Below are 17,153 nucleotides of genomic sequence, written 5' to 3' on the forward strand. Positions count from 1 at the left end.
CTGATCTCCAGCCAGTTCCAGACACCAGGATGTGAGCTGCCTTTCCATGGGGCCTGGAGGAGGGAGGCTCCGTGTGTCCTCAACACCGCTGGGTCCGTACACAGGTTATCACAATGGCTCAGAGAGGACCGGCCTACCCAAGGCCACCCAGCAGGGAGAATGGGGGTCTCACACCTGCACTTCTGAGGCCCCAGTCCTCTCTCTGGCATCACGTGGCTTCCGGTGACGGTCCAACACGAACCTTCCGGGTGCCCACCACAGCAGCCCTCTGGTAAAGCCAGACAGCACCTGCCTCACTCAGACACTAGTCTTGCCCGTGACTTTGGACTGAAGTCCAGTGTTCACTGGTCCACCTCCAGTGTTCTGGCTGAACACAACTCTTTCCTGTTCCCAGAACACGTGGGTGGACCCTCTCCTCTGGCCTCTGCTGTCGTACGGACCCAAGCATTTGCTTACACCCTGCGCTCCCTGCCAGGGACGCCCTTCCCTCCGCTCTGCCTGGCTAACTCCACGCATCACTAATCCCAGACGTCACTTCCCCCAGGAAGCTCAGCTGCTTTGAGGTGTCTCCTGCTCTGCTCCGTGGGGCCTGGTTTGTGGTCTGGTCACTTACCCACCTCCTGCCCCCCCCCGCCCCCGCCGCCCTGAGACGATAAGCCGTGCACGGGCTGCACATGCTTGATGTCAGGGCCTGGCACGCAGCAGGTGCTCAGGGAGTGTGGAATGCATGAATGCATGAGTGAGTGAACGAAGGCCCGCAGTGGATTCCTGGAAGTTCATCGGGCTTGCAGTTAAAGATGCTGGGATGCTTTGGCCAGGTGCTGGGAGAAGGGCGTCTCCTAACAAAAGGTTTCAATATTCGTCAAACCCTGTGTCCACTCTTGGCAAGAAGACGACTAGTGTGTCCTCCTGCTTTGGCCCTGGAAGGAGAGTTACTCCTTCCTCATGGGGAGGGTGGGGACTGTTGGTCACGGAGCACCAGCTCTGCTGTGCTGGGGAAGTGGCTCTGCAGGAAGGCCCGGGCCTCGCTCCGGCTGCAGCCTCTGGGAAGCAGGGCCCTTCGGAGGGCGGATGTGAAGGGACAGGGAAGAGAAGGGCTGGGCCCAGTGTCAGCGGGCCAGAGCTGGGCTCCCCTACTGAATGGGGCCACCCTAACCAAGTCCGGGCTGCACCTGAAGTTTCAAACGGGAGATGAAGGGTGGTCACCCAGGGGCTCCCAGAGCCTGTGCTGACTGGGGGTCATGGGGCCTCCGGGCCGCAACTGCCACAGCCTGCGCAGGGCCTGGCCCAACTCTCCACTGCCGTCAGCGGGCTCCTCAGTGCCCCTCAGATGCAGCTCCACTGGGCTCCCCCAGACTGGGGACAGAGGCGGAGCAAGGTCTGAGGGGTGGACATTAACAGTCACGGGGGCTGGGGACCGACCTCCCACCTCAGCCCCCGAACACCGCCGGGCCGCACACCTGCCCATCCTCATCCAGGGCATCTCTCGGGGAACTTTAAGAATCTGCTGGTTTGCAGCAAAATGTGGCGGGTGGGAGGGTCTGTGGCCCTTACCAGCAGTGACCTTGGGCAAGTCACCTGACCTCTGGCCCAGGGCCCGGCTGACCCAAACATGAGGTGTCAGTGCTCTTGTTTTACGGGGAACGGGGGGTCCCGCCCAAAGTCACTGGCCTGTGTGGGGCCTCAGCCCCGCCCTTCTGTGGCCCCAGGATGACACCCACTCCTTCTGGAGGCTCTGGCTGGGTGAAGGGGCGGCTCTGCCACCCCGGGGACGTTGCCGTGGTCCCTCCTGTGACGTGGACACAATGGAGCAGAGAGAGGTTGTCTCAGCTGCCCAGGCCACACAGCCTCACCATCCTCTGGGCTCACCTCCACGGGCCACATCCGGTCCAGTGGGAGCTGAGGCCAGGAGAGGAGACGGGATGAGCTCGTGCCGCACACGGCACCCGGCCACCCAGGTGGAAACCTCAGGGCCCTCACATGTAAAACAGCCTGTGTGAGGAGACAGCACACGAGACAGGATGGGCACGTTTGGTCACAACTCACTGTGTGGCCTCAGACAAGTCACATTCCTCTCCTGAGCCTCAGTTTGCCCACGTGCAGTACAGGGTGGGCGGGCAGAGTGAGCCCAGGGCTCCATTCCGGCTGGGCCCCTGGCCTGGGCCCTGTCGCTACATGGCGCCGCTCTGATGCCCCCGTGCTGTCCGTGAAACAAGGACATCTGCTTGCATTCTCCAGCAGCTGCTGGGAACCTCCAGGGAGGGTGGAAAGCAGCACGGGGAGACCGCTGAGCGCCAGGAAGGCGCCGCTTCCAGCTGCTTCCCGAAGCCTGCACCTCCACACCGTGGGGCTCCCGGGACCGCGCTTCCATCCCACACGCATCCCGGTATGACCCGTGCAGGAGCAAGATCATCCACAGAGGATCAGGCGCGGCACGGCCCTGGGCTGGAGCGAGGCCTCTGCTCACCCCTCAAACCCCAGACGGAGCACAGTGACACAGGCGGGACCAAAGGAAGTTTATCTGTCACGAGTGAGACCAGAGCGGGGCACCCAGGAGTGGACCCAGCACCTCCAGCCAGGGCAGGCTCTTGGACCCAGGGCTTCCCCAAGACAGGCCATTGCTTTTCCGAAACTACACAGGGCGCTTGGTTAAACGGGCCTCCCATGGACACACAGCCGCGGGCACGCTGCCTAGCTGTGCCCACCCGTCTGGGGCACAGGCAGGGCACTGCTCTGTGCAGACAGACTTCCATGCCAGTCAAGTGTCAAAACAAAAGCACCTGCAAAGGCAACAGACTCCCCTCAGCGTCTGGCACCATCAGAGTAAAGCAGCCATCAGTTCTCAGGATGGAGTGTCTAGGATTACTTGGTGCAAACAAAATATTAGTACGTTCAGGGAAAACAGCATGATTTCTGGAGTACAGTACATGCACGGTCTGGAGTCTAGCACGCAAACTGGGAAGTTTCACCCACAAAAGACTCAATTTAGTAAAAACTGGCCCACTCTGGCCAATATTCAGAAACGTTCAAGGCCGCTTCCAAGCTGAGAGGTCTCTTGGTTAAATGTTTAGCAAAGCTCTTGGCCAGCACTTCTTTTTGGTTTTATGATAATAACATCTTGATTCCAGGTTTGCATACACAGACTACATATTCTTTGATAGAGCACGTTTAAGAGTATGTTTGGATGTAGGATGCTTTCAAACAGGAGCTGTCCTGTGGACCAGAACAGGCTGGCCAGTGGACATCCAGCCCAAGGCTGCACATCCTTTGGGCTGCTTTGTGGGAGTGGCTCCAGCTAGAGTTGTCTGTGTGACCACTCAGTGTTACCCGGCACCCAATCACCCCACAGGGTTATGCTCACAGGAGACAGGGAATGACATTCAGCAGAAGAAACAGCATTGATACACACAGAGGGCTTATAGACGCCAGGCCAGTAATTACCGTGTGACACAGCCTAAAGGAAGTGGTGATTCGACTGGGCTGGGATTCTTGGTAAATTACATCTCAGTAAATATATAGAAAGTGAGCGTTACTCAAAGTCGTAGGACAGCTTCCGGGGAGTCATGAACTCTTTCACTATCTCGTCTGTGACCTCCTTGCGCCGGGCCTGGTGCTCAGCGATCAAGGGCTGCAGAACTTCTATGAGCTCCTTCTTGAGCTCGCCGGTGAGCATGGCCCCGCTGGTATAATCCTGCCCGGGAGGAGACAGGCCATGTGAGAAACGGCTGCGCATGCCCTGGGTACCTCCCTTGCCCGGGCGCCACCCATGCAGAGCCTGGCACACGGGCAGCATAGAAAAATGAGAACCTTAAACCACGCCTTTCTTAAAATGACTCTGGGCCCTGGTGAGCAGCCGCGACTCAGGCTGGCACAGCGAGGGGAACAACGGTGTCCGCCCCCCCACCTCGCCCACCCTCCTGTGGGGTCGGGGGACTCCAAGCCCTGAGCCCGTGGCTGCCCCCTTCAGCCTTACTGCCTTCTCTAAAATCTCTGCCAAATCTTTTTTCATTTTCTGATTGTGATGGTAACATGTACTTACTGAACAAACTTAATAAGGTACCGAAACCACAAAGCAGCAGCAAAGTAAAGAAAAAAAACCCCTGCGAAGCCAGTGCGCAGAGGCTAAGGGCCACTGCTACTATCCCGGCATGTCGCCTTTTAGATTTTTTCTGGTGTGTTGTATTTAAACATAGTGGATCTCACTGCACGTCCAATTTGGTGTCCTTTTATCACTATCACTGGCGTATTCTCCCGTGTGATCATAAACCTCACACCTGTGTAATAATCCCTCCTGACAATTCTCAGTTAAGGTTTCCTCTGCTGTACAGTCTCTTCTGAACTTTTTGCTACTATCATTTTTACCGTCTTTGCATAGCTCTTTCTTATTCAGGATTAGTTTCTTGGAAAAGATGCCAAGAATTGGAAAACCTGAAGCAGGAGCTATGAACATTCTTCGGGCTCTTTGGCTCGCTGAGAGGCACACAGGGAACGCTCGACTCACCCGGGTGAGCCCCAAAGTGTCTGGATTACAATCAGGGCAAATACGGCACAAACCCGCTAAATCGGTAGTGGAATTGTTTCAACATTGAAGGTATCTTGATTTCACTTCTATTTCTCGATGACTAGTGGGATTAAACCTCTCTGTGTGGCTACTCACTAGCGGTTTGTATTTTCTCTTTTGGGAACTATCTGTTCATGAGGTTTCTGGGCACGTGGTCAGAACACGACCGACCTACTCAACTCTAATCTGGTCTCAGCTGAGCGCCTGCCCCAGGCACCAGGGACACCGGCTGCCCCCAGCGTGGCTGCCAGGCCTTCCAGGTCCCATGTGGGCACTGGGCCACCGCCTCACCTTCCTGATCTGCTCCAGCCTGTCGTCATCCTCCAGGAAGAAGGTCAGGTACATGAAGGACACGTCCACGTCGCAGTTGCCCCCAAACTGCCGGTGCTCCTCCGTGGTGTCTCTGCCTCCGGAGAACGCGTGCTTGTTGACCTGCGCCAGCGAGAGGACACACATGCTCGTCGGGCCACCGCCCTGTGCGTGCAAGCCGGCCCGAGCAGTGGGGGGAGTCCTCTGACTGCTCCTTCCCACCGAGCCCGGGACGGGCCACCGCGGGGCTCACTGCGGAGAAGGGGGGACCGGAGGGGGGATGAGCTCTGAACCCCCCACTCCCCAGAGACACAGAATAGAATCGGGAAAGCCAAAGCACCACCTGTGCTGAAATTTGCGGAAAATGTCCTAAAGTGTCCTCGGATTCAGTAAGAGGACAGATATGAGCCATCTTCAGAGCAAAAGGGACGACCAGGGAAGGGCGGCTGCTGCCTGGGAGGGTGTGCTCTTGGTGGAGGACAGGAGAGCAGAGCACCCCCCCCACCAGCCCCCCACTGTGGACGGGAGGACGTGAGGCACAGGACCGGGCTCCCGGGAGGGCAGACCCCGTGAGGAGCGCCGAGGTGGACAGGGCCCCCAGGCGGTGCCCACCTAAAGACAGGCACTTCGAGAAGCTGAAGGAAAGACTCAGAAACTAACAAAATGGTTTGTAGGATTGAAGATAATCTTAGAGAAATCAGGGTCAAGAGGTAAGTGAAGAAAAGCCAAAAAGGGGAGACAAAGTTCCTTCAGTGTTCTTTCAACGACTGTTTGAGAAACCTATCACGTACAAACGTCACCCTCATTTTCTTCCGGAAAAGGGTGCGTCAGCAGTCTCAGTGGACGTTTGGTAAGCCTCCCAGCAGGACTCCAGAGCAGATTCCTAACCGGATCATCCAGAATCCCAGACTAACGTCAGGGGGCAGAGGCTGGCGAGTGAGGCCAGAGAAAGCTGGACTTTCTGGTGGGAGTGCCAGCGGCTCTGAGGGACAGCGGAAGCTCCGACCTGTCCCCGGGCGTGACGTCCCAGGGAGGCGGGCGGCACGTTTTGGCCCGCATGACAAAGGAGCGGTCCAACGATCCACATTTGAACTGAAATCTTAAATTTGGGTGGCATTCTACAGTTTGCAACCACTTTATATGTGATCTCATGGAAGCCTTGCCCCGAGTCTGCAGTTTTGTACAGCTGCTCCCACTTGACAGTGACACCTGGACAGCCATGGTCACCCACCAATGGCAGGTAAGTGGCGGGGCCCAGACAACCCAGGGCTCCTGCCTCCAGGCCACCCGAGGGCCCAAGCCGTGTGGGACCCGGGTTATGGCCCTGCCCCACTGCTTCCCAGCTGTGTGAAAGTAGGGAAGCTGCCGGACCCCTCTGAGCCCTACGTCCTTGCTTCTGAAATGGACACAGCCCCCGGGGTGGCTGTCAGGACTCAGTGAGCTCGCACAGGTGAGCACATGGCAGGTGATCACGCAGCCAAGCTGCCGTGTCCCCAGCACTCCACTGTTGTTATTCGTGGGAGGGGCCTGGAGCAGATGCCCCCTCTCCTGGCTGGCGTGGAGATTCTGCTTCTGGAGTTGAAGGTGGGCTTGGGGATTGGGAACAAGGGCCTGGCCTGACCCTGTCCTGCCCCACAGGGTGCTCGTGACCCTGGCAGCCTGGGTGGCTCCCGACCCTCCACTCACTGCTCACCCAGCCCTCGGGGCTTTGCTGGTCCTGAGTGAATGAAAAATGTCCCAGAGCCAAAATGACTTCTTTAAAACAACTTCCAAAATACAAAACAAAATGACTTCTCTGCTAGAGGGAAGAGGAGCTTCCCTTCTCCTCTAACGCACTCCGTGCTCTGGAATTTCCGGCCAGAAGTGAAAGAGAAAGGAAAGCCCTGCCGAGGCTGGGAAAGTTGGCGACTACCACTTCCTGGAAGACAGTTCTGATACTAAGGGTTCCCCATTGTCAACCAGAATCTGGGACTTTCCAGAAGGGGTAGGGCCCGGTGGTCACTCAGATGGGTGCGCTACATGCCTCAAATCCAGTTTCTGTCACTCCTGTTGTGATCGTCCAGCCCGCAAACGTGCACTTGGTTCCAAATGAAATGTCAACAGCTTTGTGGAACAGAGAGGGGACTGAACACATACTGGCAGTTCAGAACTGAGCAACAGAAGTGCGGCCCTGAAAAGTAAGGAAGTTCCAACTAATTCTGATTTCCAGTTTCTCTGGTGACCCGGAAAATATTTACTGAGCTCCTGCCGCATGCCGGGCCGGGCATAGCACTCCCAGGCGGGACCCGACTGTGGAAGGAGGCTTATCAGTCCTGAGTCTCAGTGAAAACGCTCTGGAGAAAACCAGCCCCTACCAGCTTGGTAACGGCAGCTCGTGGGCCGTGGGCCGGGAGGGCATCTCCTGGTTTCCGGTGGAAACCTGGTCAAACTGGTCATCCTCTCCGGGCCTCATCCTTCCTGTCTTTAAAGGGAACACACCACTATCTCCCAGTGAGAATTAAAACCTAGAAACATAAAGAAAGCACCTGGTCCAGCTCCTGGAATACGGCTGATGCCCAGAAATACACTACATTTTTTCTATTGTTTAACTGTAACTAAAGAAAATTGCCGTGATTTTGCTTCCCGAACAGTGTTGGTGAGGAAATCAGAGAAGAAAAAAAAAGAAAAAAATTCCAAAGCCTTGCCCACATGAAAAGACACAAATAAGAAAATCCCCCTGTTATCTGGGAACGGGGACAGGCTGCCTGGACCCTGGAATTCAGGGCCCCTGTGGCAGCGCAGGCCAAAGGACAGAGCAGCACCACGCGTGTGTGTCTCCCCGTGGTGTGGCCCTGCGCAGAGGCCGCCCGCGCCCCAGGTGCCGCTCACCTTGGTCTTGATCTGCTTGGCCGTGTCTGTGAGGAAGATGGAGGAGTTGGGGTCGCTGGCGCTCATCTTGGTCTGGGCCCCCTGCAGGGCGGGGAAGAAGGTCGAGTGCAGCAGGGCTGGCTTAGGGTAGCCGATCCTGGGGGCCACGTCTCTGGTCATCCTGAAGTATGGGTCCTGTGGGGAGGGAGGGGACAGTGGGAGAAGTGGGCCAGCTGCTAGCCCGTGGGTAACCCCTGAGCGGGCCTCACAGCAACCCCCAAGCTTCCGGTGAGTTCAAAGAATCAGCTCTGCCCCGCAACACCTTTTAGACCCTCCTTTCCCACCAAAGAGCGCAAAGAGCCTCCTGCAACACCCAGGATGACACAACCCGGGCACTGCCTCCTGACCTGGTCGATGGCACATGGGATGAGGCACTGGACATCTGTCCGGTCTCGGAAGATCTGGGGGAATGAGTTGCTGAAGGAGGGAGCGGCCTGGATGGCAGGAAAACTGATCTTCCCTGGAAAGGAGGACAAAACATCTTTATACACGAGACCGCTTCCTGCTGGAACTGTAAAAGGGGTGAACAAAAATCGGCTTTCTACCCACTGGAAAAGTAACAGTCATTAAAGAAAACCTGAAAACTACAGAAGAGTAGAAGGAAGAAAAAAACCCCTATAGTCCCAGTTTGTGTCTCTTTGCACCCATTTTCTCTCCCTTTCACACTCTGCATTTCAGTTGGGATTCTCCTCCGGTCTGTTCTTTACAGGTTCCACTTTGTACCCACACTCTATCCCATACACGTACCCTGGAGAGTCAGCGGTTCTCTACCCACTGGGCGTCTGGGTTGTTCCTCAGCTTTAATTATGATACATTTTGACATCCTGGTGCATAAAACATTCTCAATATTTTGGATGCTGCTGTTGTTAACACTGCTACTGCTATTTGCTTAGACCTGCAGAAGCGGAACTCTGGGGTCAAAGGGCATGGATCTTGGTGTGACCCTTGATAAGTGGAGCTGGGCCAGTCTACCCCTCTGCGCTGCTCAGGCGTTTCCCAGATAGCCCACGTGGCTCCAGCCCTGAAATGCTGTCTCTGTGATGCTTTCCCGCCAGCTGTTTTCTCCCCTCTGCAGAAAGACACACCTCATTTCTGGGTTCCTTTCTGCCTCTGGGTGTCCACGTGGCAGCTGCCATTGGCACCAGCACCCCTTTACAGCACTGAGCAGCCCCGGCTCTGGCTCAGGGCCTTCCCTGGGCTCGTCTACGCCCCACGACTCTATGGAGAAGGTGTCACTGTCGTCCCCATTTGATGCACATGGACACCAGGCTCAGACTGCCTCTGTGGTTTCCCGGGACTAGTGTGAGTCAGTGAGTTGCTGAGCCGGGGCTCGAGCCCAGGCCTCCCTGCAGTAAAGTGCGTGCAGCTCCTCGTCGCGCCTGCTGTCTCCCTACTCACCTGGGCAGCCTTCAGGGAGACACCTCTCCACTCCTTGCCGGGATTCCCAGGGTTAAAAAACCCTTTCAAAAGCACCGGGTTTATGCCCAAGTTGTCGGGAATGATCTGACCGAAACATCGAAGGGTTCTGCTTATGTGAAAAGCCTCCCAATAAGGCCTCTGCGCATTTCTCTCTGCACTCTTCCTTACAGGCCCCTCACGGTGGGCCCTGGAATGTGCTCCGTCCCAGCAGGCACACGCGGCACAGAGCGCCTGCAGACACATCCTGGGAGCTGCCCAGGTTGGCAGCTACTAGGCCTGGGGCCGTGCACCCAAAATAAAGGGGAGGGGGTCCGGAGACCCAGCCACTAGTCTCAGGATTGATTCTCTGCTCAAGGAGCTAAGGGTCTCAAAGGAGAGAAAGCTAATGCATCTGAAAGGGGCATGGAGGGAGATACAGGGAAAGGGGCGTAAACGTGGGCAAAGGGGGCCTATCTGCTGGGGACAAGCCTGGAAGGAGTGCGAGGGAGCGCAGGCAGGGTGGGCTTCCCAGGGCCTCCAGTCAGGACCCTCCTTTTGCAGGTGGGGAAGCTGAGGTCCAGGGAGACAAAGACGGCAGGTTCCGGCCATAGAGCAGGCCCTCCTGCAGCCCCTGGGCCCCCACCAAGGCCTCCCATGCAGACTGGCGTCCCAGGAGCAGGCGGAGGGCAGAAGTCATCCGTACCCTTCTCTTCCTTCTAAACCTTAAAACGAACGGATAACTAAGGAGAGGGACAGAGGGTGTCCCGAGGGATAGCTCCACATGGCCCAGAAAAGGGGCCAAAGGCATCACACCAGCTCTTGATGTTCCAGGGAAAACCCACCTATTTAAAGAGACAAACTGCAAATGCTACGATCTCAGAGAGCGCTCAGCCCCGGGCAGGCACCAAGCGTGTCAACCTGCCTCCTGCTGAGCTCGGCTCCTGTCTGAGGGCAGCTGGGCGGGGGCCGCGGGCAGCAGCGGCTCCTTACCGATGCAGTCACTGTCAGTGAAGCCAAAAATGCCTTTCACTTGGTTGAAGGTGACGTGCTTCTGTATCTTCACCACGTTCTTGTAGAAGCCTGGGCTCATCCTGCAAAGACAGTCATAATCAAACCCCGGACCCAGAGGGTGGCGTCCACTGAGGGCAAAGCAGCAGATGGTACAACATGGCAGGCCAGACACAGGCTGGAACACACTGGGGAGGAAGGCGCTGTGACTCCCCCTGTACGCAAAGATGCCTGCGGCAGGCGAGGCGAACACACCTCTACCTGTGGAAGGAAATCAACATGAAGCTGATAAGCAACTAAGGCAAGAACACACCGGATTCAGTGGTTAACTCAGTGGCTAACATGAGATATTTAAATTCTGCCAGGGTCACTGGCTGAGCATATGGGGCTTTAAGTTTGGGGGCCCCAGTGCAGCTTTTCTGTTGAGACGGACTGTGCTTTCTCGTGGGAGATTACCGTTGACCCTGGAACAACGCGGGTCCACTTACACGTGGTACTTTTCAATAGTTAACACTGCAGTGCTACATGGTCTTGGCTTGTTGAATCCACGGATGTGGGGAACCTAGGCTGTGGAGGGCCGACTGTGAGTTATACGTGGATTAACCTCCTCATTGTTCAAGGGTATTTGCAACTTGTTGCTGGATGTAGTGTCCGGATAGCAACTGACGGGCCCAGGAAGGAGGGTCTGTCTCAGTGCAGCTGGTCCTCCCTGCATCCGGCCACCACTGTCCCCTCCACCGTGGGGCAGCCAGGCTGTCTGGACAGGGCGAACTCTCCTGGGTAGTGAGGGGTGTGAATACAAGGCCTGGATCTGTGGCAGCCATTCTGCTATTAGAAGGAACTAGGCGGAATGGGGCAAAACCCGGAGGGGCTTCTTACACTGCATCTTTTGACTAACATATTCAGTAGCTTTTCCTCCAGGCCCTATTATGTGTCAGGCACCATAAAGATAAAAAGGGAAAAGGCGGGAAAGCTGCCGTTTACTATCGGGGGCAGGAGCTGTGCTGAGTGCGGGAGATACACTGCCACTGCCCCGCTCCCCTGTGAGGCGGCAGCTTTGCCTCCACTTTCACAGAGGCTCAGAGAGGTTATGGTCATAGACCTAGTGAATCTAGGACCTGGGATCCAAACCTAGGCTCGTCTGGCCCCAAGGCCTGTGCTTTTCTCACCACATCTCACAGCGTTTGAAGAGTTTAAGTAAGGCTTCTGGCCCTGACAGAGGGCCACCGAATGCCTCTGGGCAGGCACGGGGCGAGTGTCAGAAGTGCAGGGATGCCGGCTGCCTGGGTCTAGGATGCCGGCTGCCTGGGTCTAGGGCAGCCACAAGGAAGGGAGGCCGGTAAAGGCCAAGGCCATCGCAGCAGGGTCTGTTTGAGTTGAGCAGAGTCCCACTCAGACAGGGAGCAAGGGCGGGGGAGGGACGGTGGCTTCCACTTCAGCCCTGGGGGCACCGGCCAGGGTGGGAACGGTGCTGAGAGGACGCGCCAGGAGCAATGGCAGCAAGCAAAGCGCTCCCAGCACAGGTCACCCCCCCGACACCCCCCGACGCACACTGAACATACCACAGAGCAGAGCGGGATAGCCACCTGGAGAGATGCCCGCTCGTTCATCCTGCCGGAACAGGAGCGACCTCCGTGCCAGGGGCCTCCTGGGGGAAAGCAGCAGGCCTTGTGCTGCCTACGCCTGGCGAGGACCAGGGCTGTCCGCCACCAGGGGGGGATGGGCAAGAACTCCGTGCATCCTGGGGCTGAGGCGACCGTCAATGCTAGTCCCCTGGGCAGATCAGCCGGTAGGCCCATCCTCTTGTGTCTGGGGTCGTGCTGCATAAGATGGCCTCCAAGCCCCACAAGGAGGGAAAGTCTACAGCATCCCTAGTATCAGAAGCAGTGCTTCTGAAGAAGACCGCCTTGACTGTTCTTGGAGGCCGCACCGAGAGCATGGCCACCCCCCGCCACCCCCCCAGGGATGTCTGTCCCCCGGGCTCGCCCCTGTGCCGATGCAGCGTGACGCACCCCGAGGCTTCGCCTTGGGGACCAGGAACAGACCCAGCTGCATCCTGTAAATGAGGGCTGGGTACCAGTTTGTCCCCCGAGAACACCTGCCCCTCACACTCACATAGCTTGGAGAACATGGCCTGGATTTCCTCACACAGGAAGGCAAATGAGCGACAGGGTTCTAAGTTGGAAGAGATTTTCAAGAGTGACACTGGGCACTCACCAGGGCCAGGCTCTGCTGGAAGCGCTCCACATGCAGCAGTTCAGTGGTCAGTCCTCATGAAGCTGCAGCGTAGGTGCTCCCGTCCACTGAGCTAACCACCCTGTCCTTTCTGTTTTTCCTTTGTCCTCACAACACTCTTTCTCACCTGGTTTACTACCTGTTAACTTCCGTTAGAGAGAACCTGACGGAGCGGCTGGATAACTGTCTTGGCTGCTGACCCCCAGCATCAGTCTGACATGTAGTAGATGCTCAATAAACACCTGTCCAACACTCACTGCCCGAGTCACACAGGAAGTGGCGGTCAGGACGCGAGCCCAGGCAGGGCACTCTGAACCCCTCGGCTAGACCAGCCCTAACTAGTAGTAACCCCCCACTGCATAGGAAAACGGGAGCTCAGAGAACTGAAGGACTTGCCCGCAGGAACCAAACCAAACCCGGCACAGAGCTGGGTCTGGACCACTGGCTTCCAGCGTCCCGGAGCAGTGTCCTTCTACCCCTCGGGGGTCCTGTCAGGAAGGCCCCTCTGGGCCCAAACGTGTGGGGGGACAGGGTGGCGGGAAGCCTCAGCCCCAGCACCGACTCCTTCCCCCATGGAGCCCCCCGAGTGGGTGGAGGAGGCTTTGTTGTGTTTCTTGTTCGTAAGGAAGATTGGCTTGGGAAGGAGCTTTATGAAGTCAGAGATTTAGATTTTGAGTTAAACTTCAAGAAAAAAAGTAAAATGCTTGAGTGTTTAGAAGAAACTCTTAAAGGGAAAAAGACACTTGAAAACAGACTTTAACATTTAAATGTCCCTCCTAACTTTAGGTTCAACATAAAATACCTAAGAAGAGCTAGGACAGGCCCTTTGTCTGGGCTTTCATCTTTACCCCACGTTCATAAAGAAAAAGGGAGTTCTTAGGGAGCAAAGGTGGCAGAATTGAAGCTGCAGGTACCAGAAAGACAGGGTGGAGACCAGTCGCCACAGACGCCACATTCTCTCAGAATGAGCTGAAAGCACGGTGGGCCATGGTGGTCTTCTCACGCGGACTGCTCAAAAGTTCACGCCCCCGCCCCGACATTCTCACGGACTCGTCAGAGGCGTTTGTTTCTGTCCCATCAGCACCACAACGGGGGACTTTGTTTTGCTCAGTGCTGTGTTCTCGGGGCCTCGGGGGGCACCTGCCACAGCGAGCACCCCGTGACCGCTGCTTTACGGGTCTAGTGCGAGAGGACAACCCCTCACACTGCACCAGAGGGGGGCCCGGGGCGCAGGGGGACCAGAGAGGGGTACCTAAATCTGGCTGCAGGAGGGACAGCTCCCAGGAGAAGGCGGTGCTTGACCACGTGTTTGGAAGGCAGCATAGGAATCCGCGGAGCTGGGAGTCCCGGGGTCAGGGCAGAGAAGAGCAGGGACAAAGGCGAGGGTGTGGAACAGCAAATTGTTCTGTATAGCTGCGGGGGGCGGTGACCAGAGAGGAAGACAGGCCAAATCACAAGGGGCTGGTGTGCAAAGGAGAAAGCGAGGACTTTATCCTGATGACGATGGAGAACCAGGAAAGCTGTGAGCGGGGGACCGAGCCACACCTGCCTTTGAGAAAGAGCGCTGGCTGGTGGGGCACCAGAGGCCGAGAGGGGCCACGGTGGGTGGGAAGAGGCTGCACAAAAGGATGCCAGTGACTGTGATGCCAGCACTGCCTTGTCCTAGAAAGAGCAGCAGAACCCATGGTGTGTCTATGGGTTCAAGCAGTTGAATCAGGTCCTTTTAAGGAATAGGGGGAGAGAAATAAAACTAAGTGTCATGAAAATGATAATAACGGTGACAGCTAAGGTCTCATCTAACCCTATTTCATGGACCAGACTTGCTGACTCACAGACCCTGAACAGAGGAGACCTGGGACTCGAACCCAGGTCTATTTTCCTCCCTTGGAAGGTCATGTTTCTTCATGGACCCCACAATGCCTCTGCGCCCACAAGAGAGTGATTAAAAAAATGTAATAGGTAAAATTAGAGAATTCATTCATTTACTGGCTGCTAGAAAGGTCAGATTTCATACCAAGGCGTGTATTCCTCTCAATGGCTATAAAGCTTCCCCTTAGATTTCAGTAGTTACAAAAGGGACCCTCCTGGGGCAATGTTAATCAGGAAGCTCCTCTGCACCTACTGCTCACGCAGCCCTTTGGTGTTTCCACTACGCCCTGTCTGGGCCTCTAACGAATCTCCTAACAGCGGCCACACTCCACCAGCAAGTTGGGCCCTCAATCACTGTCCCCCATGGGCGGCCAGAGCCATGCAGGGAGCGCCACATCTTAGGGGCTCATGCAATATTTGGTGACCTGAAGAGCATTCTTCTTGGGACGGCGGACAGAGTCTTACTTTTCTAACACACTTCTTGGTAGTCGTCTGGAATGAAGCTCAAAACCGCAGAAGTTACAGTTTGAGGACTTCCAGAAGGAAATCTTTTGGACTATTAAGTGTCCGGTTTAACTAGACTGTGAGGGAATTGTGTCACCAGTGAGTCTTTTCTCTGTAGGGAAAAAGGTACACTGAGAAAGAGAAAGACACCCAAATTGGCACAACTGACCATCTGTGGAGAGAAACTACGACACAGATGCACATCTGTCACAAGCTGAGGACGGAAATCGTATTTGTCAATAAACCAATAAAACATCTTCCAGACCTCGAGATGCTTCAGGTGTTTCAGCTGCAGCTGTGGTCGTGATGACTTGTCTACAATCTGCATCTACTTATTTAAAAGGCAGCCAGGCGTTCTCTCCTTACCCCATGTAGTCAAGGTCAGAGAAGATGAAAGTCTTCTTGATGTCAAAGCCGCAGGCGATGATGTCCTTGGCGTTCTCCACAGCGTAACCATAGGCCTGGTCCAGGGTCAGGTCCTTCCACAGGTACTTCTCGTCATCGGTCATCTGGATGACCAAGGGCACGTTGAACACATCCTGCAGCCACCTAAGGGAGGGGGGAAGAAGGCCATCATCTCATTTCCCTGCAGAAAAACGCCCCTGTGCCTCTGGAAACACGGTTCCTGCTAACAATGTATGTCAAAACGTCCCTGCCCACAAAATCACACGCTCTGATCACACTGTGAATTTGACTGCTGTTCATAAGGGCTACAACTGTTTATTACCATGTCAGCTCTGTGCTGGTTTCCCTGCACACTTTATTTTGAAGCCTTACGAGAACTGTAGGTGGTAGGTATTATTACTCCCTCTGGCAGATGTGGAAACTAAGGCCCAGAGAAGTAACTCTTCTATGGTCACATGGACAGGGGAAGAGGAGGACGCAGGTCCACTGACTCCAAAGCAGTGCTCTCTCTGCCACCCACATCCCGCTAAAGCGACACCAGGAACAGGGTGAAGAGAAGCCACAAAGGCAGCAACTCCCCAAGACCTTGGTTGTTCAAGCAGATGTGAGCTAGTACTGCCTTGTCAGTTCTAGACAAGGTTTGTGACTAACAAACATTTCTGATTCACTAATACAAGTGAGAACAGTCATATGACGCAATACTTACTTTGTGAAGATAAACGGGATGAGGTGACCTACGTGCATTGCTTCAGAAGAGGGGCCCCTGCCCGTATACAGGTAAAATGGTTTCTTATTTTCATAGGCATCAAGAATTTGATGCATGTCTCTAAAGGAAAAAGGAGAAAAGAAAATAGTGTGATGTTCTGAGAAAAAAATCAGGGTGTGAATGCTCATTTGGAAATGATAAACAGACAAAACAACCCGGATAATCACTAGAGCTTGTTATCCTTGGCGCTTATGCTGTAAAAACAACAGGAAACTTCTTCTGAACTGGTTCTCCCGTGATTGTTTTAAAAGTGGAAGACATGCAGATTGGGAATAATATATTTAAATGTTGGTCAGACACTGGATCTCTCTTGGAATTCCTCCAAGTATCGATGTTGACATACTGCCTGCTTCACACACTTTCCTGGGGGTGACACCAGGCCAACACCACCCAGTCCTTGTTGAGAACCACACAGCGCCGACACTCTGCTGGCCCAGACGGGGGAAATCACAGGGCTCCCACAGTCCTGACTTAGGGAGGGAAGTGAGGGATGGCCCCAGGTGGAGATCTGCTTTGGGCTCCCTCAGCTACACTGGGACCAGGTGTCTTCATCTGGGAGTTATTCTGGAATCATCCACCCTCCCCAAGGACTGGGGTCCACTGACAGTGCACACGAAGAGGCCTCCTCCCTGGCGGTGTATCAGAATCACCTGACCGGCTGTTTCCACATCACATCTGCCTGAGGTGTGCCTCCACAGACTCTGGTCCAGTGGGTCTGGGGTGATGTCTGGGAATCTGTATTTTTAAAACCCCTGCCGGTTCAGAATGGCCATCATCAAAAAATCTACAAACAGTAAATGCTGGAGAGGGTGTGGAGAAAAGGGAACCCTCTTGCACTGTTGGTGGGAATGTAAATTGATACAGCCACTATGGAGAACAATATGGAGGTTCCTCAAAAAACTAAAAACAGAACTACCATGTGACCCAGCAATCCCACTACTGGGCATATACCCTGAGAAAACCATAATTCAAAAAGAGTCATGTACCACAATGTTCATTGCAGCTCTATTTACAATAGCCAGGACATGGAAGCAACCTAAGTGTCCATCGACAGGTGAATGCATAAAGAAGATGTGGCACATATGTACGATGGAATATTACTCAGCCATTAAAAAAAAACGAAATTGAGTTATTTGTAGTGAGGTGGATGGACCTAGAGACTGTCATACAGAGTGAAGTAAGTCAGAGAAA

The 17,153-nt window shown here is 55.0% G+C and overlaps 1 protein-coding gene across 3 annotated transcripts in view; it reads right to left on the reverse strand.

Annotated features, from left to right (window-relative positions):
- Positions 1-2,503: 2,503 nt before the first annotated feature.
- The window catches only part of WARS1 (tryptophanyl-tRNA synthetase 1), a 34,270-nt gene continuing 19,620 nt past the window's right edge, over positions 2,504-17,153 (reverse strand). For all 3 annotated transcript variants that reach the window (XM_022576083.3, XM_022576081.3, XM_022576082.3), the window contains exons 5-11: positions 15,903-16,022; positions 15,158-15,340; positions 10,166-10,266; positions 8,125-8,237; positions 7,739-7,912; positions 4,853-4,993; positions 2,504-3,691 (exon numbers count right to left, since the gene is read on the reverse strand). In XM_022576083.3, the coding sequence (XP_022431791.1) occupies positions 3,530-3,691; positions 4,853-4,993; positions 7,739-7,912; positions 8,125-8,237; positions 10,166-10,266; positions 15,158-15,340; positions 15,903-16,022 (994 nt within the window). In that variant the 3' untranslated portion in view covers positions 2,504-3,529. The remainder of the gene's footprint in view (positions 3,692-4,852; positions 4,994-7,738; positions 7,913-8,124; positions 8,238-10,165; positions 10,267-15,157; positions 15,341-15,902; positions 16,023-17,153) is intronic.

The sequence above is a fragment of the Delphinapterus leucas genome, chromosome 2 (genome assembly GCF_059928025.1).
Source record: "Delphinapterus leucas isolate spDelLeu-1000000601 "Yukka" chromosome 2, BTC_Dleu_Yukka2, whole genome shotgun sequence".
Lineage (NCBI taxonomy): Eukaryota > Metazoa > Chordata > Mammalia > Artiodactyla > Monodontidae > Delphinapterus > Delphinapterus leucas.